Source organism: Lagopus leucura, unplaced genomic scaffold (genome assembly GCF_019238085.1).
Source record: "Lagopus leucura isolate 7727_CA_CO unplaced genomic scaffold, USGS_WTPT01 Super-Scaffold_739, whole genome shotgun sequence".
In the NCBI taxonomy this organism is placed as follows: Eukaryota; Metazoa; Chordata; class Aves; order Galliformes; family Phasianidae; genus Lagopus; species Lagopus leucura.
The window spans coordinates 1,258,014-1,282,976 of NW_024962255.1; the positions used below are offsets into that span (position 1 = coordinate 1,258,014).

The 24,963-nt window shown below is 39.1% G+C and overlaps 1 protein-coding gene across 1 annotated transcript in view; it reads right to left on the bottom strand.

The window, feature by feature from the left end:
* Window positions 1-336: 336 nt before the first annotated feature.
* PCDH15 (protocadherin related 15) overlaps window positions 337-24,963 on the bottom strand; it is a 383,291-nt gene continuing 358,664 nt past the window's right edge. The window contains exons 31-37 of the mRNA XM_042862789.1: window positions 22,626-22,736; window positions 11,978-11,999; window positions 10,888-10,926; window positions 9,204-9,277; window positions 8,248-8,380; window positions 6,020-7,462; window positions 337-2,944 (exon numbers count right to left, since the gene is read on the bottom strand). Coding sequence (XP_042718723.1) covers window positions 2,393-2,944; window positions 6,020-7,462; window positions 8,248-8,380; window positions 9,204-9,277; window positions 10,888-10,926; window positions 11,978-11,999; window positions 22,626-22,736 — 2,374 coding nt within the window. The 3' untranslated portion in view covers window positions 337-2,392. The remainder of the gene's footprint in view (window positions 2,945-6,019; window positions 7,463-8,247; window positions 8,381-9,203; window positions 9,278-10,887; window positions 10,927-11,977; window positions 12,000-22,625; window positions 22,737-24,963) is intronic.

The following is a 24,963-nucleotide window of genomic DNA, read 5'->3' on the forward strand; positions in this document are numbered from 1 at the left end:
TCACGTCCATTACTGAAAACAGTAAAATTTCTTACGCTCTTTGCATTGTAGGAAAAGGCACAAGCACTTGAACAACAGAGAGGAGGAGCTGTCAACAGGTTTTGTGCTTGGTAAGTGTGCACGGTACTGCTTGCCACCTGAATTTGGCATGCCAATCCTTCACAGCACTAAAGCTGGTAGAACTGTGAGTGTCCAGTAAAAGCAGGTGGGTAGGAAACAGAGAGGAGCCAGGAGATGGCATTTCTCTAAAAATCTCATGATTGCGTCAGCGTAATCAGTAAAAACCAACTGACAGATCTTGCAGTAGAAATGGCGTAGTGAAATAAATACAGTATCTTAAACAGGATTAAAATAGAACATTTTACTAGTTATTTCAAAGAATAGATTCTTCTTCTTCCATCATTCTTGTCTGTATGTTCAGACTCCAGCTAAACTCCAAACAGATTTTTTTTTTTTTTTTTTTGTTAGGTATTAAGTCCAAATATGCCAAGGTAAAAGATTTAGGAGAAAGAAATACCCGACCTTTTTGTTTCTCGCATGGAAAGCTATGTTGCGTTTCTCATGCCTAAAAACAAGTACTGTCACTCAAAATATTTGGTCAGAAACCTCAAGTTGAAAAGGAGGTATTTGACAGAAATGTCACATTTACATTAGCATAACATGCAAACAGCCTCTAAAGACAAACACTGAAAGAAGTTTCCTGTAGCAGAACCTGTGCAAGGGGAAAACAAAACAAAATCACAGTAGCACAAGTCCATTTACTACCAGAGAAGAACCAACAACGATTGTCATCCAGATCTTGAGGTAAAACTTAACCATATGGGCAGGAAAAGAAGGATGATGCCAGTCTTATCATCATTAATTGCACGCATTTATCAGTTGACTCTTCCAATCTTTCAAGAGGTAATTGGTATTGTTCTCACAGCTAGTTTGATCTCATCCTGAAGAAAAAGTTGGTATAACGTAACAGGACACTTTTTTCGTGTGAATATACACTTGCTTTTCTTTTTTTCCTTTAATATCTCATTGGAGAAGAACAGTTTGGTCTGTATTGCTAATGCTTTTTAGCTACTACTTGGTAATTGTTAACAACAGTATCTCACGGCTCCCTGCTGAAGGTGTAAAATGACACATTCACTACTTCAAGTTACAAGCAGAAGTTAAAAGCAGCTGCCAGCATTTTATGTAGTGTATTTCACAACTAATGCATACTTCAAAGATTTTGAAACAATTCTGTGTCTTCTGTCAGTTTTTGCCCTTCCCAGCTGCATTTAGACATATTAGCCTTGGAAAATGTTCACTTTTTATCCCCTTCACCATGATCCTTTATCTTACAGCAGGTTTATGTTTGAGTGGAATGGAGTTTGAACCGTTTAACCCAGCAGCTATCTGGGCTTGAAAATCTATCTATCCCCTCCCTATTAATTACTTTTTACACCTCTTTCTGTCTCATAGAGTCCTATATCATCCTGGTTTATTTCAGAGGAATATAGCCATAGGATGACAATTATTGATGGATCATAAAAACTGGAGCTAAAAGACTGTAAAAAGAAGAAAACATAACTGATGTGGGAAGAGATGAAAAGATAAAAAATTGACTAGAGAAGAAAATCGGAATGAGCTAATTCACAAAAGAAAATGAATAAATCACGGACAGGTAGCTCTGAATAAGATTAATTGCTACACATTTCCTTCTCCTTTACAGTTTTTACTGTACTTAATCAACTGTTTCTCAGTTCTGCTTAAATACGCTGTACTCTTACAATGCTAATTCCACTGTTCTGTAAGTTTGCTACTTCAGTGTGGAGTGAGATTCTCTGCTTGCATAAACTGGCCATATCGCTATTGACTTTGGTACTGTTACTCAGATTTAACCAGCCGAGGATTTGCTCCTTTGACTTTCATGGATTTATTTTTAATTTATTCCTCTGAGCTCAAAATCAAGAGCTCTGGATGTAAATCTTGAACATAAATAGACACTTTCCAAATCTGAACAGTATAGCCACAAGTACCAATACAGGAAAAACAAGCTAGGCATGTATAGAACTGTCTGAAAAGTTAACCAAATGTTGCTGTGCATATATTAGTAGTTTACCATTTATTAAACAATAAATCAAGATAAAAAAACTAATTAACTTAAATTAAATTAAATTTAAATTAAAGTATTGTTTAGTGAAATGTGAGCCTGTCAAAATAGTTGTTGGGGAGGACAATTAATTGGTACAAATGTGAGTGCAAATTTTGTTTTTAAACTTTAAAGCATGTCATTTGTAGTATACAACATATGTGCACGATACAAATTTCATACATTTTCTTCAGTGACAATAAAAAGTGCAGTTTATTATAAACTGAAGTAAAAATTAAAATTAAAAAAAAAAAAGAAAAAAGAAAATCACAGTTTTGTCATTGGTATGTGAAGGTTATTCCAAGGGCCCATCCAGAGTTCCTCTTCATCTGACTGTGTGTGTTCACTGTGAGACTCCAAGGGCTCTTTTACGTCCTCATTATCAACAACAGATTCTTGCTCTTCTGTGCTTTTCATTTTGGAGCCCCCTGGCTTCGTTACTATGTTTTCAGCCCCTATAGAGGAAGCAAATGAGACACTACAAGGTCTTGTGTTCACTTTATCACTAGAAGATGGTCCCTTTGACAGTGTGTTCAGTGGGACGTTCTCCTCGTGTGTCACTGCAAGCTTGTCCAGTTTCTTGAACTGTTTCCCCAGCCTCACTGGAGATGTCACTTTTAAATTATTAGCAAGGCAAACACGACGGGTTCTGACAACAGAGCCATTCTGTGCAATGTAGATGTTACCATTGACGTTGTTTTGAATATTGGGGTTATTAAGACGATTCCTCTGGCTGGAATCAGGAGCGCTGTCTTCTCCAGTAGAGCTGGTCTCATACTCCGGGTCAACTACCAACTTGATCCTTTTCTTTCTGGCCCACTGTTAGACAGTAAATGGAAACGTGATTAAATCTCAGTATGATTTCTTACAGCTTTTTGTCCTTTTTCCAATCTATCTCATCTGTTATCTAGACACTTCATGGGAAATTTTGATCTGTACCACTCCTTTCATACTGTACATTCTAACTCTTCTGACTACCACTGCATACCACTGTCATATATGCCTGATAAGCTTGAACACAGAAACAATTCCATGTACTTGAAAGTCTAGACCAACTCAATGGTTGGACCAGATGATCTTACAGGTCGTTTCCAATCTTGTGATTCTACGATTCTATGAAAGTTATAAGAATGAACTCAACTTGTGAACAGCATCACGTCACACAGATGGCATAAAATAAGCTATAAAAGGTATAAAGGTGTAAAAACTTCAAGGGAGGAGTGGAGGGGTGAGTTCTAAAGATGCATTCAGCTCTGTTGCCATTAAGTCAAAGTGCATCTTCTTTTCAGAACTCTGGATACAAAGACATTGCTTTGAGAGCAGATTTCTGTATATCGGTATTAGTAAACCAGTCGTATTTCAACAAAGCAATGTGTTTGACTTACAAAGAGACATGAAAAACAACTGAACTAGTGTCCCTTTCTAACTGAAATCCAAAGCCACTTACAAAAAAGAAATTGGGTGATACTTTTAGTAAAACAGTGTACTAAGGGGTAAATGCTTTGGAAGGCCTTGGAAGTTTTCCTTCACAGCATTACTAAATGGTAGATTCAGTGCAGAAGTAGCATCAAAGGAGTCTATTCTGTATGCAACACCATGTAAAGGACAGTAAGATCTCAGGACCACCGAAAAGGAAATTGTCAGGCACAGTGCTAGCAAAATTGGCTCACTGGAGAAAGACTGATGTAAGGCTTTGTGCCAGTTCCAATCTAGAAGAATCAATGGGGATGATTTGCTATTAAATGGAAGGTGGAGAAAAGAGACTTCAGATTTGTATAAAACATAAATACATTTTTAAAGAGCTAAAGCAAAAAACTTCCATGTTGCAGAGACTTTGTGCTAATAGCGATGAAAAAACCCCATTATTAATTCTAAGTGTCTCCTGGGAACACACTAAAACAAGCTACTACTGTTGAATTACTAACGAAAACACTGTTGTTTCACTAAGGCAGCAGATACCATCATGATGGAGTCCCATATCAACACATACACATGCACGTAAGAAAAGCCAGTTTTTAGAGAAAGAAAATCATGCGAGGTACAAAAGGGTGAGAATTCTTGAGCTTTTGAAAAGTTATACTTCACAGAAACTACTTCTACGTGTATTAATTTGTTTCTGATAAAGATGTATAATTTTCTTAACACGGGTAAATGCCAGTGGATGAAAGGACTAGTTTAAATGGGATCTACATGCAAATACCATGTGCAGCCTGACTTCGTGGGGAATAAAAGAAAGTGAGCAATCATAAATCTAGGTCACACCTCAAGTGAGTTCAGCTCCAAAGCTGAAGAGCTGTTATCACAATTTATTGCTCAAGTATCATACCCAAGTAACAAAGTGTCACTAAAATTCAAATGTTCTTCTCAGTCCTCTCTAACAGGGACTTCTTGGCAGATCTTTGGTGAATATGCCAGAAGTTGTACTATCTTAAAAGTAGACAAAAGGCTAATCCATTACTGGCTCGATGCTTTAATTTTTTTTTTTTTTTTTTAATTACTTATCAGGATAAATGGTTGAGAAACAGCTCTATGAGTTTTGATACAAAGCAGATGAACTGTAGATAGCTTGTGTGTATGCAAAGCTTTCGTGCTTCGCTGTCAGAACAGATAGGAGCACCATGAAGGAGTACACTACGCAGCAGGTGTAGTTTCCTTTTTGAGAACTCAAAGGCCCCTTTCAGTTGTAACCAACAGAAATCCCTCTAATGTAATCGTGTTCTGATGTGATCGTGATTCTAGGCAGAAGTGTGTTGCTGAAAGTGCCATAAGATTTCCCTACTGAATGGCATTAAATACTGCAGATTAGTGAATTTTGAAAGATAAATACCAAAATACTGAACACAGGTGACAGTTACTGATCACCTTCAGCAATAGTTTGCCATTATGCTTCTCAAACTTTTAAACAGATTTTTGTTGTTGTTGTTGTTTAATTAGAACAAAACACTAACAAAATGGAAGGGCAGAAGTTTGGAAGTATAACTCATTTCCTTTTCTGTCCAAGTTCACTTTGTACACCTCTAGACTTCTGCTTTTTGCATCACTGATACTTGAACCTCACAACCCAGAAACAGTTAGAAACAGTTTAATCCCAGTGCTGCTAGTAATACTCAGCAGTTCTGGAAATCCTGCTTTGCTGCAATTTCAATTTCCACCCTGGAGACAGGGTGAGGTTTACAGCTGAGAGCTTGTGAAGTTTAGCAAATACTTTTATGGTAGGGAAATGTAAATGTATGATGTATGTAAATGTAAATGCATGATGTAATATGACATCTAAGTCTCTTGTTCTTCAACGTTTTGCAACTTTTCCTTCCTCAAAGTGCCACTGTGTAACACAGATGAAACGTGTGTGAGCGCAGAGCCCTTAACAGGTTTGTGCTGTCAGGTTCATGAAGCTATCCATCACAGTTAATGCAAAATGTAACGTAGCTTGGCATCACTATATGCATACTGCTAAAATGATTAAATGTAAGATTTAACACGATGCTATATGATTTAAATTGGCAGAGAAATACTCTGTCCTGCCTCTGCTAGATGAAAATTAATCTTTCTGCATCCACCACCATGTATATGTGAATAGTCTTTCAGAAGGATTATATTAGTTTGGTAGTCCACAGGTCTGTCCTTAAGGCATATAAGATTGAAAAGCTGAAACAATAAGCTTTGTGTTTTTCAATTTGGCTATCTCTAGTCAGGTACATGTTTAGGAAAGACCACACAGAAGGCACAGCAAACAAGATCACTCCTTCTTGCAAAATGTCCACCTACTGTTGTTCCTTTTTAAAAGGATGTAGAATCACCAGCAGTCTCAGATTCTGTAACAGCAGTGTCAAGGGTGTCATCTGATTGAGACTGACTTTGCTCTTGGGATCCCTTTTTTATCTTTTTTCTTTTCACGTTGATGTCAGAACTCTGAGTCTCAGTATCAGGGGAAGTAGTAGTCTTGCCAGAAGTGGCACTAGCTGTACTTTTTATCCCCCCAGTACCTTTGGAATTAACACTGATTTCACTTCCATTCTTATTGACAGCTTCCTTCTTGTCACTAGCATCTGTATCAACCTCTTCTGCACTTTCATCCCCATTATCCCCACTGTTAACACCTGATTTTCTTCTCTTATATTCTTCCTTAGCAGCATTTTTAGCACTTCTTGCATTTGCAGATGTTTTAGAAACTGTCTTATTCTTCGTGTTATCTGTTGTCTTATCAGCACTTGCACTGACGTGCTCCATATCTGCTTGCTCATCTTCTTCTGAAACTTCTTCTATCGTGTCTTCTATTTCAAGGCTGGCAGAGGAGGTTTTGCTCTTGTAACTGGATCCTGATGTCTTCCTGTAGCTTGTACCTGATGTGTTCGAACTGACTGATTTCTGGCTGGATCGCTTTGCTCTGCCACGAGAGCTACTTCCCCTACTTTTCGTACTTGACCTTCCAGTACTTCTTCTGCTGCTGGAGTCACTGGTTCCTGATTTGCTGAATGAACTTTGTGTAGAGGAGCTCTGTGAAAGGCTATCGTCTTCATCGCTGTCAGACTCTTCCTCATCACCGTCCTCTTCAGAAGAGTCCTCCTCTGATTCACTGCTGGAGCTGGATCCAGAGCCTTCATCGGAATCCCCAATATCATGCCCAGATTCCTCATCAGAGTCCACGGTACTTTCAGTGGCTTCATCTTGGTCCAGAGTTACTGTCAGATAGTCTTTATCTTCTGACTCTGACCCAGAGCTACTACTCTTTGCAGACGACTCATCTGAACTGTATTTTCTTCTCCTCTTCTTCTTTTCATAATCACTTTCCTCATGTTCACTCTCTGCTGTGATACTTATTGAAACTCCTGACTTTGCTTCTTCTCTTTCTTCCTCTTCTTTTCCTCCTGATTGCACTGCATCTTTGCTAGTAGGTTCTTGAAATTTTCTGGAGACACTAATGCGTTTTAACACATGATTTAGCTTTCTCATTGAAGGTCTGTCATCTGTAGATTTCTGGAAGTAGCTTCCCCTGATAATCATGCTTTTCTCACCATCTGCCTGGCGAGCTGACATCAACTTGGCATAACTGGAATCTTTCCTAGTGCCTTTCACTTTTTGCAGAATCATTGGGAATATCTTTGCTTTCTTCCATGGAGCACGAGCAGACTCACTTCTTCCTACTGGTTTGTGAGCACTGACTGCTACACGACTTAAATGCATCACCGCTTTTAGTTTTCTCCTTCCCTGGCTGGTTCTATATGCTCTTCCAGAGCCATGCCTTAGATCCATCCCACCATCTAAAGGTCTACCTTCTATTTGAGCCCCTGCTCTCTGGCTTATACCTCTGCTTGAAGGACCTCTGCTTTGACTCATTCCCTGCAAATTACGAAAATGGAACTTGATTAAAATTGGAAAGATAGTTACTATGAAAACTTGTACCCCCAAAAGTAAATCATCAGGAACAAATGCAACACTTTTTTCCAGCACCAAAACTAATGTGTTCTAAATAGCTTCTCACCGAAGTTGTGGGGAAAGTTTAACTTTCAGAAGAGGCTGCAAAAGCACAACTACCTTGCCTTGCAAAAGAGAAAAAGACTGGCTCATAAATGTTATCACTTCTCATTTAATTAAAACCCATGTGATGGATTAAAAATCTAGTAATTATGAATATTAAATAAAAAAGTGAACAATTTCATCTCCTTTCTTCTGGCTGCTACTGACATTTTAAATTTTCTTTACATTCAGTTGTGAACTCTATGTTAAATTAATTTAGGTGACTGATTTTCTCACTGGAAAATCACCAGTTATAGGTTGAATATTAGTAATACTCCCTTCAGTTAACAATATAAAAGGGAATTACCTAAGGCTACGTGAACCTTTCATTGAAGTAGAAATCTACATTAAGGGGAAAAGCAATGTGCGTATTAAAAGAAACTCTGCAATTATTTTTTTGTTTCTATAAGAAGGAAAAGAGGTGCCGATGCAAACGTCAGCAGTCATCTGAAGGGCAAACGATAATTGGGATTGGAAGAGCTGATTATTTGGTCTATATACAATATTCCCAATACTCTAATCCATTAAAAAAAAATTCCATTTGATAAGGTTTACAACTGCTTGAGCTTGTTGCAGAGAGAGAGAATCAACATGGCAGAGATGCTTACCTCTTCTGCTGTTGGCCCATGTGGGCTGTAGTAGTAGCCACCATCGTTCTCCACCATGACTTCCCCGTACTCATCATACATCCCCGAAGGAGACAGCAAGCGGCGGCGGCTCCCATACTGAGGCAGTTCATACCTGGCAAAAACACCACCAGCTCTTTGTGACACGCACTAGTGTATTCATGCACGTCTTCACAACGAGCAGCAAATGCACATACGCATCCCTAAAGGACATTAATTTCTTTACTTGCTATCTTTTTTTTTCCCTCTACCGTTAAGAAGGACATTTAATTTTTGCTCTTGTTTCTATATTAGCAGTAGTGCAGTCTGAAGCCTGCTCCTGTTGGAACCAGCCATAAATCACTACAGCTGGAGGAAGCTCAAACTGCCAGGTCTCCAGAATCTCCCAAGTGCAATAACCTTACTTCACAGTACTTGATTATTTTTTCTTTAACTTCATTGGGGGATTGGTTCTGGAGAATCCTTGCAATCTTGAAAAAAATTCAATAATCTCTGAATTGACTGCAGGCAAACAGGATTTATCCAAACAAGGCAGAATGACATTTTTCTAGGTAAATATAGAAAGCCTGATGCTGGCTGAGAACTATGAGAAGTATTGCTGAACTCAGACTGGTGAGCCACAAAAAGGCTATTTGATGGAAATTCATTTCCAAGACAACAGATATACACAAATAAAAAAGTGAACGTAAAAATGTTTAATGACTACCAGGGGCTACATGCTCTGAGGTAAAATTAGCTTCCTAAAAAATCTCTGAGTTATACAACACCCATTTAAGGTTCAAGAAGTGAGTTTTGTTATTAGCACATTCAGTCGTGGATGCAAAGATTAAAGTAATCCTGGGGTGAAGGAAAGACTACGGATCAGGTGCTGTAATAATAAACATCACCAACCTTGAAAAGCAGCATTTCTGAAATATAAAGGAAAAATAAAAATATACCCATGCTCATAACTGTAGTAATCTTGACCATAGTATTCCTGCCCTGGGTCAATTCCAGACTCCATACTTAACTCCTGTCAAAAGAGCAACATGGATTGAAGGCACAGTCACACACAGAATGACATATGAAAAAGATACAAAGAACAAAGTGCAAAAAAACCAAACCAAAACAAAAAACCCAACAACCCCAAAAGAACTAATAAAGAACATTGATAACCATCAAGATCCATAAAGACAAGTCAACACAAGCTTTAAATGACCCCTTCTGTGGTGTATTCACTCTGAGTGACTGCTCTAAGTCAGCTGAATATTGACACTGAACTGGATTCAGCGCTAATGAAGTGTGATTTCTTGAGCCTCTCTCAATGGAAAAAATCCCTGTTCAAACATTAGGGCTATTTCACTTATACTCTTCATTCAGGTTTCTTTCTTAATGTTTGTGTCCTACAACAACATCAGTGTGTTCTTAAGTTCTCTCCACATGCTGTTGGCATTGGGCTGCTGCATGGAATGTCCTTGCACTGCAATAACAACAAAGAGCACCAAGGCTTTGGTTTTGACAAGGGATGCATGTTGTCCCCATCACACACCTCCAAGGGGGAAAATACCCTGCCCAATTAAACTCAAGTTGCTGCTGAACATCTTGTTGCTGCTTACAATGGCTGTAGAAACTGTCACCATTCTCCACCGCTTGTCAACAAAGCCTCATGAAAGTTACACTTGCTCTATTGCTTATTCTGGGAATGACATAGGGTCTAAAAGATTTGAAAGTGCCGCATTAATAACCCATCACTTCACAGCAGTGTGCTAATGCTTTCATTATCTTGGCAAGCCAACTGCTTAGCTCATCTCCAGGTATAATAATCAATTATCACTTGACTGACATTTGAAAAAACAGAGCGCGGCTGGATATCAAGGAACTGAACACAGTACTTGAGGTGCAGACTCAAAATATCAAGCAGAGGGAGACGATTGCCTCTCCGCTCCTGCCGGCCACTCCATGTGTGATACAAGCCAGGATGCCATTGGACTTCTTGGCCACCCAGGCACGCTGCTGGCTTGTGTTCAGCCAGCTGTCAACCAGCACACCCAGGTCGTTTGCTGCCTAGCAACTTTTCAGACACATTTCCCCAGCCCTGGGAGCTGTTATGACCCAAGTGCAGCGCTCAGCCTTGTTGAATGGACGAGGCTGCCCACTGATCCAGCCCATCCAGATCTCTCCGCAGAGAGATCTCTTCCTACTCTCAGGCAGATGGACGCTCCCACCCAGCTTGGTGTCATCTGCAAACTTAATGAGGGGGCACTCGATCCCCTCATAAGATTGTGTGTAAAAATATTAAACAAACTGGCCGAAGTACTGAGCCCTGGGAAATGCCACTTGTGACCAGCTGCCAACTGAATTTAACTCCTTGCACAGTGCACCAGGGGCTTGGTAGTCCAGCCGGTTCTTTGCTTGGCAAAGTGCACATCTGTTCAGTTCACAAGCAGCCAAAAATCAAACTGCAGTACGTTTCAGGTATTTAACGAAAACTGTATTGAGGTGTTAACAACAATACGACTTTCATTTTCATCTAGGACACTCAGGAAAAAAAAAAAATACAACAGGAAAGAAGAAAGATGAGTTTTGATTAGGAAATGATGTAAAAGACATTTAAAATAATTAAGACATGAAAAATAGCGGTACCTCTGGCCTGAGAAGAGAAGGTCTCAGCAACTGCTGTTGCTATAAAAGAAAGCAAGAGAGGGTATTAATAGGCAGCAACAATAAAGAAAGAAATCTTAAGACAAGATCCTTCACAATATTTCGTACTTGGATACCTCCAAATTCAGCAAGCACTACAAAAATGCTCTGCACCTCCTATGGTAACATGACTTCATAGTGCACTGTTTATTTTACTTAATACAAAATTTGATTGTTTATGTGGTGGTTCTCTAAATTATTCAACTCAAAAACTTTTGTCAGAGCCCAAGAAAACAATTGCATCATGTGTGTTGGAACAACCCTCCACTGAAAATTTGGGGGGCACTGTCTCAGCCAAGTTGCTTGGCCAAAGCTGAACTGTAGGAGATGGGTAAGATCTGTATCTGAATTAAGAGATACTAATCAGCTTTGCAAAAGGAAGACAAATCAGAGTACAACAGAATAAATCTGCATTTTGTAAACCCACTAAGGAGCAGCAGACACCAGAGGCACATCCTAAGATTAATCAGTACTAATCAGTAAATATCAACCATTATGATGTAGTTTGGAGAACTTACTGAACGAGTTCATTTAGAAAATTCTCCATGTTATTCAATGCTAGAAAAATGATTCTATGGTTCTATGTGGGGAAATACTGGTGTTAGGTGGGCGGTTGCACTGCATGATCCTGGAGGTCTTTTCCAGCGTTGGCGATTCTCTGATTCTATGATTTTTATGAACAAAGATGCTGTGAGGACAGACAGCACTGGGTTGCAGAAAAGGCCCATGCTGAGCCCATGTGGTGGGCTATAGCAGATGATGAGACCTGCGGCTCTAAAACATGAAAAGCAATGGAGGCAGTTCCCTCGGAAACCTTTTGGCAGTCTGTCAAGCAGCAATCTTCCATCCTGAAGGTTATGCTTGTGCCACAGTGTTTACCAGCCATCTGCCAGTGCATCTATGCCTCCTGAATGCATCCAGTCTTTCTGAACCACTTTGGCCTCTAAAACATCCATTGTTTCACAACACAGGCTGTATGGAAGAAGTATGTTGATAGAAGCAGTAATTTAAATGTAAGCAGGAACAGCCTTACCTCTTGCTGTGCATATCCTCGCCTTGAGGTCAGAAAAAGAAAAGAAATACATTAGTATACTTCTGCTTGACTCTACAAAGATGCATACTGGCATTCTTTCTGGAGAGAGGTGAAAAGATAATGTGACAAGAAATATTACTAGCAAGAAAAGAAATGCATATCTACAATACAAAACATGTCTGTCTTTAGATTTGCTCTGCACATACAAAATGTTGCAGGAGGAAGGCTAGTGAATCTCTGGGATCTATTTTTGCTTAAGATTGCAAATGAATGAGAAGAAATCCCTAACCTGCAAAAGCCAGAGTGCCAGTGCACCCAGTGCAACACAGCAAAGGGGAGTGGAGTAAATAAAAGTTAAACGAGCACAGGCTTGGTTTTCCTTCTGTTTTTAGAAGATGCCCTGACATGTCACCTTCTCTGTTGTCTCCAAGACCTGGAATGACCATCTACAAAGAGACTGTTATTACACATACCTTTTTTAAGCAGTGAAACACTTCCTCTTCTACTTCTGGACTTATCTATGGTGGACTTGCTAGAAATTGGCCTGAAGCTTCTATTAGTAATTTAACTACATTATTATCATAATTACACATTTCCTAACACTTGCTCAGCGGGGGAGGAGTGGTATTATTTGTGCTATCTATGATTATTGTGCCACAGGCTTTGTGCTGTTGATCTCTGGAAATATCTTTGCTTATTTGAATTCATTTTCTTGGAGCCATTCATATGCGTGACAAATGCACTTACATCTATCGAGGTCTGTATCTTCACATTTTGTGCCAGAAAATTAAAATGATTAAGAACAGCAAACAGCAATTTAAGTCTTTGTATCACTGTGTTCTGTTTTTTGTTGTTGTTGTGTTTTTTTTTTTTTAATTATTATTATTTTTAAGAAGGAAAGAATGAATGTTCAGAAGTATGCTGAACTTAACATACTGCATAGCCAGCAGTCTCAAGGAGTCCATTAATTACACTTGAGCAAATAAAAAAGAACAGACTACAAGTCCTTACTATTCTTTACTGTTATCTCTAAAAATTCCTATTAATATTCAACACATGGAATTGATTATCAGCATTACATTAATGCTACTGCCCATATAATATGAAACTAATGCACAACCAAAATGAAGATCACAAGATGATATGTGACTTCTCAAAGCCCACATGAGCAACACTGTATTTAGCTTCCCTATCTCTCACAGCAATCTTCAGAAAAAGGTCTTGTGTTGCACAGAAGATAAGTAAACTTATTAATCTTAACTGCTCTTGAGTAGCCACTATATTGCAGATTAAAGTTTTAATACAAGGATCTATAATTTAGTTTGCAATTTAACTGTCTTAAAAGTAGCATAACACTCTATTTTGAGAATTGCTTATATTTCACTTATTTATAACTTTGTGTGGTCAGGATTAGGAAAAAAAGAAAACGGAAAGGAAAAAAAAAGTCCATTCACTCAATACAGCACAAGGATCTATTCTGACAAAAAGGCAAAGGTCAAAATGACATCGTTGGATTCCTGGAAGGAATTTAAAGTGTCTCTCCACTGAGGGAGGAATTGCTTCTGGATAAACATGAGCAGTCAAGACTCCACGGCAGTCAGTCTGAGAGAAAGCAAGAGTGCTACCCCTGTAGGATGTAGGATCATACGCCAGCTACTGCACACCCATGGTATTTTGTATGAGAGATGAAACAGGAATGAATTTGCACGTAGAAAATGTGGCAACCTTTCACAGGACTACGCTGCTATCATGAGTTAATGGAATTGTGGTTTGCCTAAAGCAACAATTTTCCCAATTACTGGCATCCCACCATGCTTTTGCTATTTCATACTTTTTATCTGTTTTCACATTGAAAAGGATCATAAAACTCAAATACTGCAGCTACTGATCAGTGGAAGCAACTGCTTATCAATTTGTCCCAAGTTTTAAAATGGAGATTTCCCACAGTTCATAACTCAAACCTGAAAAGAAAAAGAATCTGAAAGGGAGGTAAGCAATGATACATTACCGCTAGATTTCAGCTTTGCAAACAGTTCAAAGGGAGGAAGAGTTTTCTCTACAGATGCAATCTCTGTCCCTCATAACTCACCCTGGTCAAGCTGAGATAGAAGGACCAGAGGTTTATCAAGGATCACAACTGTCGGCAATTAACCAAACCTGACATCTCAAGAAGGGGTCAGTAAGCCTATATATGGTCAATTTTTTGTCAAGTGGAATACTGTTACACCTTATAGTGCATCCAGACATTTCTATGGGACAGAACTTCCCTGGCATGGGTCAAAGTACATGCTATTGGTACAATTTCTTTCCCAGTCTAATACAATTCTTTCTTTTTATTATTATTTTTAATAAAGGCTATTCAAGAAACCAGCAGGAGAACCAAGGTTGCTTTGATTGTAGACAAAAATAAATTAGGTTTCATAAACTCTTCAGATTAATAAGGGCTTCATTAATGAGAGAAAGTAGGTGTTCCTCATTAGTGAAGAGCTGATTACAATGACCCCCACAGGCTCTTCTGAGACTGACTGGATGAAACTAAATATTTAAAAAGGGACTTTTGCATGATGTCCAACCTTTCTGCCTAAGGAACACCACAAATACATACAATCTTTGAAGTTTACCTTGTGAATTACTAAGCATCTGCACATCCACTGCGTGACACTACACACTGCAAAATTAGGCCATGTTTGTCTAATATTTCACTAGTTGGTGTGATGAGCACCACAGAGGTATCTGCCATGGGTCTGAAGTGGGAGCTGGATACTTAAATACACATTTCTGATGTAAGAGTTGATCCAGTGTGAACATGCTCAGCACAACAATTTCCCATGCTCAACTCTGGACCATCAATTATCTCACTGAACCACAGCAGGTACACAGAAGCAGGTAATACAAGTATGCACCAATTCTTCTAATTCTGGCACTTAAATATTCAACACTTCTCTAAGAGCTGCTTAACTTTGACAATTTGCTGTTGCTGTGCCACTCAGAAAACTCAGCACTATGGGCAGCTAACATACATAGGTGAATCTCATAAATTATACAGACTGTTATGGCAAACATGCTGTGATAGATAATTGTTCCCCTCACACATTTGGCTTCTGTTCCTGTTCATTACGTGTCTTGGAATTACAGTCTAGACCAACAAGAGCACAGATTTCACAAGGCACAGAAAAATTCTGCTTCTAAAATTCAAGTCGGTGAAAGTTGTATGATGGACTTCATGGAGTTTGGCTCTGGGACAAAGAAAGAGAAATCACCTTCAACAGCTTCCAACTGAAACAGCCCTCCACATGTCCTAACTGCAGATTTAAAATAAAAAGAGAAAATAAAAAAAAGCCAAGCACCGTGGAAACGATGAGTATATCTGCAGACATAATTATCTTTTTGCTCTGAATTATAACATTTGATATTGAAGTGGTTTTCAGTATTTCTTCATTCTGTGATACCTGCCTATTCAGTGTTTATTTTCTTCTTTTTTAATAGTCATTTTAAACAAGTATATTCTGCATTTTGGCAAAGAACAAAATAATACTGACAAGTTGAACCAACCTAACATTCATTTAAATGCCCAAATTGCTTTTACTTACCATTTGTTCAAAGGACAAGCTAATTGAGTAAAATTCACAAATTTAATGTAAAAGTGTGATTTAGATGACTGGAAGCAAAAAAGCCAGTAGGTAAATTACAGGGATTTTTGCAAGTACTTCAGAAACCTTCATTTGGTGACACTAAACAGAATGACTTTATTACGTCTTAAGATGAGCTGGATGCTTTAGCTGTGTAGTCCATAGCATGACAGTTAAAAAGAGATGTCAACAACATGAACGTGCAAAAAAAAAAAAAAAAAGCTTTGTACATTAAATCATTTACAAAATAAAAACATTAAACATGCAGTTACAACATAAAAAATGCAATGGAAGGCATGATGTAAATGACACAAAGGAAAACAGCTGAGTTTACCAACAAATCAAGAGAATACCCTTCTTCTGCCTTGGGAAATGCAAATGTGAGCTAAAAGAAAGCATGCCAGCATAGCAGAGCACTGTGCCATCTCCCACGGAATGTAAAGATGCATTACTGTAACAACTCTGGCTCACTATTGCTGAGCCTGCTTGCTACCAGTACTCGCTTTCTTTGACACCCAACATTGGACTACTAGACTCCTCCCATTTGTACATCTTATGTGCAAAGCACGGAATTCCATTACAGCTACAGAAAAATCCCTCTGCTTACTGGTATTACCCACAGCGAGGGCAGCTTAATGTAAAGCAGTTATCAAACCCTCTGCCACCATTGGCTGAATGTTGTGAACAAACGGACAGTTTTCCCCAAGACTTTTAGGTAAACAGACTAAGAACCAAGGTCATTGAACGGTGCTGAGAGAACAACTTGTCCAATGACACATTACAAATTTCTGAGTGAACAGGTAACATAAAGTCTTTCCATTTCAGGATTAGGTAGGGAGTAGAAAGAGACAGCAGAGAAATGGAAAAAAAATGTGCATTTCTAGAGTCTGAGGCAGATACCATGTGCTGCATTAGAGTCATCGTGCTCAAAATGGTACATGCAGAAAACATTAAACCGAAAATATTACAGTGCTGTCGACTGAGACGGAAAGCGTTTCTCGAGCTCCTCCACAACACAGCTCAAGCTGCCGTTCTGCTGGTTGTGCTCAGCCGCAGCCTCGGGAGTTGGCAGCTCTGGTGTTGCAACTGGTTTGAGCTTAGAGATGTGCTTGGGCAGAACGTGGTTTTTGTCTATTTGGCTGTACATATTGGCCACAGACTTTTCAATTGCTGCTAAATTCTGAATGTTTTTAAGAATGCCTTTCAGCTCCCTACGGGGAGGTGGCTCTGGCACTGTGGCCAGTGGTGGTACAGCTGGCTGTTTGGCAGGGGATTTAGAATGCTTTGTGGGGGAGAGGTGTTGGGTGCTGGGAAGAGATGAAGAAGAAGGAAGAGAAGCAGGGGGCAAAGTTGGAGGACGGGGTGGCAAAAGAGGAGGGGATGGAGGTGGAGGAGGCAGAAGAGGAGGAGGGGGTGGGGGAGTTTTAGGTGGGTCTGGAATGTTTTCTGTAGCTTCTCCTTTGGTTTGAGGAGCTAGAAAACTTTGGCAAACAGGTTTCTTTATCCTAAAAGACGGAGGAGTTGGCTTGCGAGTTGGTGGAGGAGAATGTTCTTCAGGATAGTCATGGTGAGTGATGATTACAGAGGGGACCGCAGAGGGCTCTGGCTCAACTACTTCACAAGGTGTTGGAGAGGACAGAGGAGAAGAGCGAAGGCAAGGAGAAGCAACCATGCTTTTAGGAGACTGCTCTAGCATGTAATCTCTTTCTTGCAAACAGATGCTGTGCGTTGGTGAACGGGTGGACTTGACATCAGGAGATTTCACTTGCTTCATTTCCTGCAAAGCCTGCTGCTCAAATTGTCTTGCCTTCTCTTTTACAGTTAATGTGGGGCCACTTAATTTTTGAAATAGCGGACTGCTAATATCAACTGCACTATGCTGATTTTCAGTTCCTTCATTCTCTGCTTTGAGTCTTTCCTGTTGCCACTGAATGGGGTCCATGATAACCGGCCTGCTCAGAGAACCAGGCGCGTGTCTCTTAGTAACGTGAGCTGGTACTGTCCACGCACGGTGACTGCCTCCCAGAGAGGCATCTCTCAAGACTAACTGCATAGGAGAAAGAGTATCTAGAGCATCGCTTCTTTTCCGCAGTAACCCAGCAGCAGCAGGACTCTGAGTGACACCTTCCACATACAATGGGTTTTGAGTAGTTAGTGGGTTCTCATCAGATAAGAAAGTAATGTTACTTGAAGATTTGGGGAGGTTATTGTTCAATGATCCATTGATATTAGATTGCTTGTGAGCCTCAATGGCACGGGAAGCAAAGCTGCTTATAACTCTCTGCCGATCTCCTTCTTCTAAGACTGACTTTTTTCCCCTGCTTTGTTGGAAATGGTAGAGAAGAAAAAGACTTGAAAGAAAAGAAGATAATCACATGTAAGGAAACATGCATGGACATAGATTTTTATGAGAGAGAAAAAAAGAACTTATGATATGAATCACAGCCATAACATTACTTCCAGCAAACTACAACTATCCAACAGAAAAAAAATATACTAGACTACTGGGCAAGACATTTACTTTCACATCTTCATTAGGGAGGAAGAACTTGCAGAGGAGACACTAAAACAAATTTCGGTGTACTCCATAAGTTTGGAAATTGGTGACATCTTCTACAAAACCTTAGATTTTGGAAGCATCAAGGTTGGTACTGTATCCTGTCTACACGGTGATACAAATCACCAATGCAACCTAGTATTTCTGTGCAGTCGTTCTGTGAGCTTATTCGTTTCCATCACTGACATGACAGTGGCAATGTGCCAAACAGCACACAGTCAACACAGAATATTCACAAGAATCTTTAAGGTAAGCCTATTCTGTAATTGTGTGTCAAACCTCCGCTATTGTATAAAAGTATATGATTAAGCAGCCATTAAGTGTGCCTCTGCTATCTTTTACAGAGTGCCTGTAGGTCACTCATAGAATTAGAACTGTTCTCCAAGCCAACATGAGCCTGAAGCCATGGCCACAGGAGAAATCAGAAGTGCCCCCAGGCTCAACCAAAGCTCAGAGCTGTAAGGTGTAAGCCAAAAGGAGCTGAAGCCAGTCAGCACATACGCATGCTGCACTCCTGATCATTCTTCTGAGACTGATTTTTAAAGAATTGCCAGTGCGAGCACTCAGCCTTGTTTTTACAATGCATATATTGATGCAGAGGTATCAGTATGTGTATGAATTTCAATTAATGTGTGAAAAACACCTGTAGTTTGATTACACTTAATTTACATTGTCCAAAAATCTATATTGTCCAAAAGTACAATGCATCACTGTTTTCTGGAATTTATCTAGCACCTTGGAGAGCCTCTTTAACCTACCTTCCTCAAATCACTCTAATACCACAAATTTCTGAGCAAGTTTTAAGATGAGAAGTATATCATTATCAGCATCCTCAGTTTAGCTGCTAGAAAAGAGTGCTCTCAGAGTCCTGCTTTAAGTAATGCTTACCTGGAGCTGAAAATAAACTTATTTCCCCTCAATCTGTGAAAAATTCAAGATATTGGCCAGCTCCAGCTATAGTGAAAAATGAAACCCTTGTACTGTCTAACAGACTATTCCCCTTGTCAAAGTGACTCAAAAAAAAGCATTTCCATTGCTGCCATGTAGAGATTAATTGTAACCAAACAGATCCCTGTCTAGCATAGGGAAGTAAGAAAACAGTCTTAAAACAGACACCTACTCTACAAGCTCTCTGGGAAAATTTAAATATATCTGCAGGACTGGCAATGAGAAGAACATAGTAGTGTAAGGAGACACCGTGGCAGAGTGGGGTGTAAAGATTACCTTACTGCTTTTGCAGAATCTGTTTGCAGCTTCACTGCTTTTGCCATTAGGGAAGATGCTTTGCTGTCACCCCATGTGTTCAACGCCACAGTGAAAACCTTCACCTTTTCTTAAGCAACTTTGGCTAAAGTATATCATGAGAGTAATAATATCTATGCACAAAAAAAGCTATTCAAAATACCACTGAAAGTATTTTTAGGGACTCTGAGCTGTCTCGGAGTTAAATTGGAGAATTGGAGTTAAAAACTCCCACATTTACAAAGAATTGAGTCATATTCTGTTAACCTCCGAAAAGAAGGAGTAATAGAAAAGTTCCAACACTTCACGTTTCTACATGAATGTTGGAAGAAGAGGTATAATTAGACCTCTTGGTCAGACTGTTCCGTTACGTAGATATCTGAGGGAAGGGCTCACTTTTCCTATTCATGAACAGTAACCAGCAAAACCACAGAGAGTTATACTAGTGCACAGCATAAACTCTTCCCCAAGCACCGCAATTCTCCAAAAATCATTATGCCTTTGGACAGAATATAATCATGTGCTGTAGATAACTGTTCAAGTGTAGAGCTGGATGAAAAATAATTGATTTCACACTATCAATAAACTAATTCTTCATTCTCAGTGTACTGAGAGATTGGTCAAGCATCCTCCATCTCTTTAGAGATGAGTGAAATAAACGATTCTGAACTTGAAGGAAGCCCTCCAGTAGAAAGCTCATGCAAGATAACATAACCTTTATGCTACTGGAACGGATTATTTCAAAAGCTTCTCAGCTCCTTCCTCGCTTCACCTGAGTACTCTCTCAGATGAGATGATCCTGAAATCACCTTCTGTTTATGTACAGGTATTTTAACCAATGAAAACATCATCTCACCAGTATAAATATCTTCATAATTGAAAGATGAGCACCCACTTTGCAGGGATTTACAAATAGCAGACTGAAAGATTTTGCTTGCATCAATTATAACATCTGAAGTCCACGAACTCAGAGCAAATCTTTGTGCACGCAATCAGGACTTTATTTATTTAAGCAGTTGGGACTATTTGGCTTTAGAAATAATACCGTTCAAGTTCAGCAATCATATTTCACTTCTAGTTCCTACAAAAGGATGAAGAGGCATACAGATATTGGAACTGCACAGTAAATGTCTTTCCTGCACTTGATCAATGGACAATTAAAAAATGAGTTTTGGTCTGCAAGGTTCTATGGGGAGTAAGGAAAGGAAAACTAGCATTTCTAGTAGCTATGAATATTAAGACAATGAAATGAGCTTACTTACTGATGCCTACGTATCCAGACAGAGGAAAACGAAAATTATGAGACAAGGCAGATTTAAAACTAAAGAGCTTGGTTTCATTTCATTTGCTATAAACACCAAATTAAGAAAACAAGACACAAGGCAGTGCTGCAAATGAAAGATGACTCTCAAGACAGCTGAAGGCAAGACATATTTTACTAAAATTCATATTAAAAGTTAGTAAAAGACACTTCCTAAGGAATAATTTCCTAGGTTATACCTGTGCCTTGAAATCAAATAATTGGCAGCAAAAAAAGAGAAAAGATTAATTGTACTTGTTTTTATTGTATTACTGATTTATTATTATTTTTTAACTCCTAAGAGTGCTCATTTATTTTTAAAAGATTTCTATTAGTAGGTGTTTGATCAGTTCCTTAAAATAATGGATGACAGCCATCACGGAAAAGCATTCCAAATACGCAGTCTTACTTCAGTGCTCTGAAAACTAGTTCTAAGTCTTAAAAACAATATACAAATTGACACCTATATGTTTCAGTACTAAAACATAAAAAATCTCTGCAGGTAAAATAGCAAAATAGCCCAGCACAGTGAGGCTTGATTTGGTTTAGTCAAAGGCATTAACTGGAGTACAAAACACAGATCCAACCACTGGGACATTCAATCCCCACTTACTATCAGCATTTAAACACTGCCATTGTAATCAGCAGAAGTCATTCATTAGTTTCAGCAAGTACTTTGTCAGTTCAAAAGAAGCAGGAATGCTACGCAGCATTTCACAGCATATGTAATTGTACAGATGTAATCCTATTTGGTTCACAACCAGAAGTGCCCACTTTCAGAGATATGACTATATATGCTCCCTTCCTGCCCAAGCTGTAACATTTCACAGAGGCAAAAGGTTGTAAGGAGGGAATCCAGCATTTATGAGAAGCAGTTCTTGCTGCCAGTACAGTTCCCGTCTCCATGTATAAAAAACCTCAAGCTCAGAAAAAAAAACCCACCTCATTTCAAACTGAGAGACTGCTTTCAGATGGCTAAGAGTTAAAGCAGCAGTTACATGCCTTGTCACACCTCCTTAACGTTTAATCAAATCAATCACAGCATCTTTGTCATTTCAACACTTGGAGCTAAACAAATTAGGACAGAAAATACAGAAGTTGGCAGTCCTCACTTACACCAGTAGCTCTGTCTCACTGCCTCCAAGCATTATTGTTGCTACGCTCTTCAGTGTCATTTGTTTTTAAAATACAAACATAGAAGAATAAGAGTGGCGAAGTTATCAGCAACACTCCCTTACTATAATACAAATATTAATTGGCTCTCCTCTGCTGTCACATTCCCATACTGAAAATTAAATTCCTGTTGGACTCCATAAACTTCAGATTTACAGAAGCATGAAAGGGTAGGCATCTCTGCAATATTACTGTATTACGAGCAAGTAATAGGTAAAAGATGCATCCACTGCACTGCACTGCCAGTGGTTCCTCTACACTGGTAGTTCCTTTATATTTAATGGTTTTGATTAAAAAAAAAAGTAGCAAGAAAATAAAACAACGCTTTACCAAATTTAATATTTTATACTACAGCAAATGAGGGTTTTGGAGCAGCAATTTTACTCGATGTGCTTACTCAGTAGCTTTGGAAAAGGTTGGCATGGGTTTCTATGAAGAAGCCATCTTGGCTCACCATGACAGCAAAGGCTGCTGCTCTCAAAAAACCCATCTGATTATGCCTCAGTTCTTGCCAAATTAATACCTGTTAGATATTCCCCTCTGCACTAAGAGAAATCCCCCTTAGCAGGTTAATTTTTTTCTAAATCTCCTTACAGAGTCCTTCTACTTATTTTCCAGATATGTGAGAATCCCAAGCAGCTGGAGAAATATCCCTTCACAAAGGAAAGATTTCTCCAAGTGACATCTCTATGAAATGAGTCATGGCTTCAGTCATTACCATGTTGATGTATGGCAAGGAATACTTACATGGTGCTGTCACCAAGCTCTTCGTAGAGGTTATTGGCAGCAGAGCTTGCTGGTTTGCCTGCCGGTAGGGCCATCTGGATTCTTGCAGTCTTAGCACACTCAGCCTGTCGCCTTTGGTAAGCCGTGTAGGGATGGAGAAACGGACTCGTTAGAAGCACACTGAGACCTAAGAGAAGCTGTGAATTTGTCTAGTTTGTTTGTTTTTTTTTTGCTGAAGTTTTCAAAACATTCTTGCCTTTCAACTTCTAAACAGAAGTGGTAACATGAGTTTTTACCCATCTTTTTCATCTCCCCATTAGCTGTTCTTTCCTGGGGAAATCCCAGAGCTCCGCATGGTCAGAAACCTCCTGACCTGCAGCATGCCACTTTACAGCAAGGAATTCCAGGCTCTGGCACTGCTCTCATCAGGAGGTTTATCTATACTGGTGGCCCAAGCCCAGTAGGGGAGAGAATACACTCCTTTGATCAGCTGCTTCATTCAAGTGTCAGAGATTGTGATTTTAAACATCCCCTGGCAAAGTTCACTTTAAGACTTGAAACTCCTTTCTCATTGCATTTGGTTGGTGAGTTTTTGTCTCATCAGTTTTCCTGTTTTTTTTCCCCATAGATAAATTCACTGTATAAAAAAGAAATTCTGTTGTCCATATCTAGAAAATGAAACCCATGCTTTCTCATTTGCACTCCAGTCTGACGTGCACTTGCTTGTTTGAGGAATATACACGGGGAAATCCTTTTTTTGTCCTCTCTGGGAAACAGGCTATATTGTGCATGATGGCATCATTTAATGTGTTAGCATGCATTAATGAAACACGGAGGGTAGCCATACAAATAACGCTAAAACACCTTGCCACACGTGATGCTCAGGACCAAACTGGAGTGTAGGAAGCGAGTCTCACTGAGTTCCAGTCACCCTTCTCAAAAACTAACATTGGTAAGCTGTCAGCATTCCCATTCAAACTATTAGAAACAAACCAGAAAATAAATACTTACTCTTTGAATCTGTTTTGTTATGCAAGAAAAAGATGAAGAGATAAAATGGAAGGTTAAATTAATTCTGTTTGCAAGCAAATGTCCTAAACAGTGAAACTAATAGGAGTGATAAACTAGATTCTACTTAATTATTCCATACATAAAATTAGAGAATTAATGACATGTTTAAAGAATCATAATTTCCAGAGCTGAACAGTGTTTAAGCTGCTATTTGCAATACTCTTGGAGCAATTCTGCAGTCAGCATAAACATGAATTACAGCGGGGAAAATTGCTTTGGGCTTACGGAAAACAAATCCCTGCCATGCACAGAGGCAGAAAAGATGGGAAGAGAGGATACTGTGGTATTTCTTCAGAGGGTAGACTATTGGGGATGAGTTTTTGTAACTCTTTCTCACTTTTACATGTGACAGAAAACGTCTTCAGTAGGGAAGCAATATTGTTTTTAGTTTCTATTTAGAAGACAGTGCTTTTTGTACGTCACATAAATGATGTGCCTACCTTCTGGTGGTACACTGGACAGGGCACGATTTAACAGCAAGGAATAATGAGTTTCTGGCTTGTTTACAAAAGCCATAAATGTAGGCACTGAGCCACAATTTGAGAGCGATAATTTTGCACGTAGAAGATAACTCATGTAATTTAACTAGTATTGTTACAAGATTTAGTAAGTGAAATGAATTCACTGTATGTGAACATCATCATTGGTCTGGAAAGCGCTGAAAAATGGACCTATTGCACATAAAAAGTTTTAACGGTGAGAAAATCTTATCATTTCCATTGCATGTGCTGTGAGTATGACAGTTACATTTTTATTCCACTATAATTTCCACACTCAGTGGCAGACCAAAGCACCAACTTTGCCAGACTGTTAACAGGAAAAATACTGAAGTGCTTTTCAAAAAGGAGGAAAAGGCTGTAATGACCACATAGCTTAGGTTAGCTTTTGGAATTTACTAACGGTCAAATGCCTTTACATCTTCTTTGGTCCTCTTCAGTGATACATTTTCCATAAAAGTAGAGTGTACTTACGTTGGTCTGCTATAAATCCAAGTCCAAATATACTTCTAGAAAATTAAAATGTGATTTTTCATGAAATGAAGTTAGGAAGATTCCTTAGAACTCCTCAACAACCAGTACTGAGGACAGATATTACTATTAGCTCTCTTAAGGAAACAGGCAACTTGGATAATAAAATCAGTAATAACAAACTTATTGAACTGCACCAGTAGTATTTCACTGGAAGCAGATTTTACATATGAGTTTAGTAGATGTAAAGCAGTTCTGAGATATACTGTCATGGAGGAGAGGAGAGGAGAGGAGAGGAGAGGAGAGGAGAGGAGAGGAGA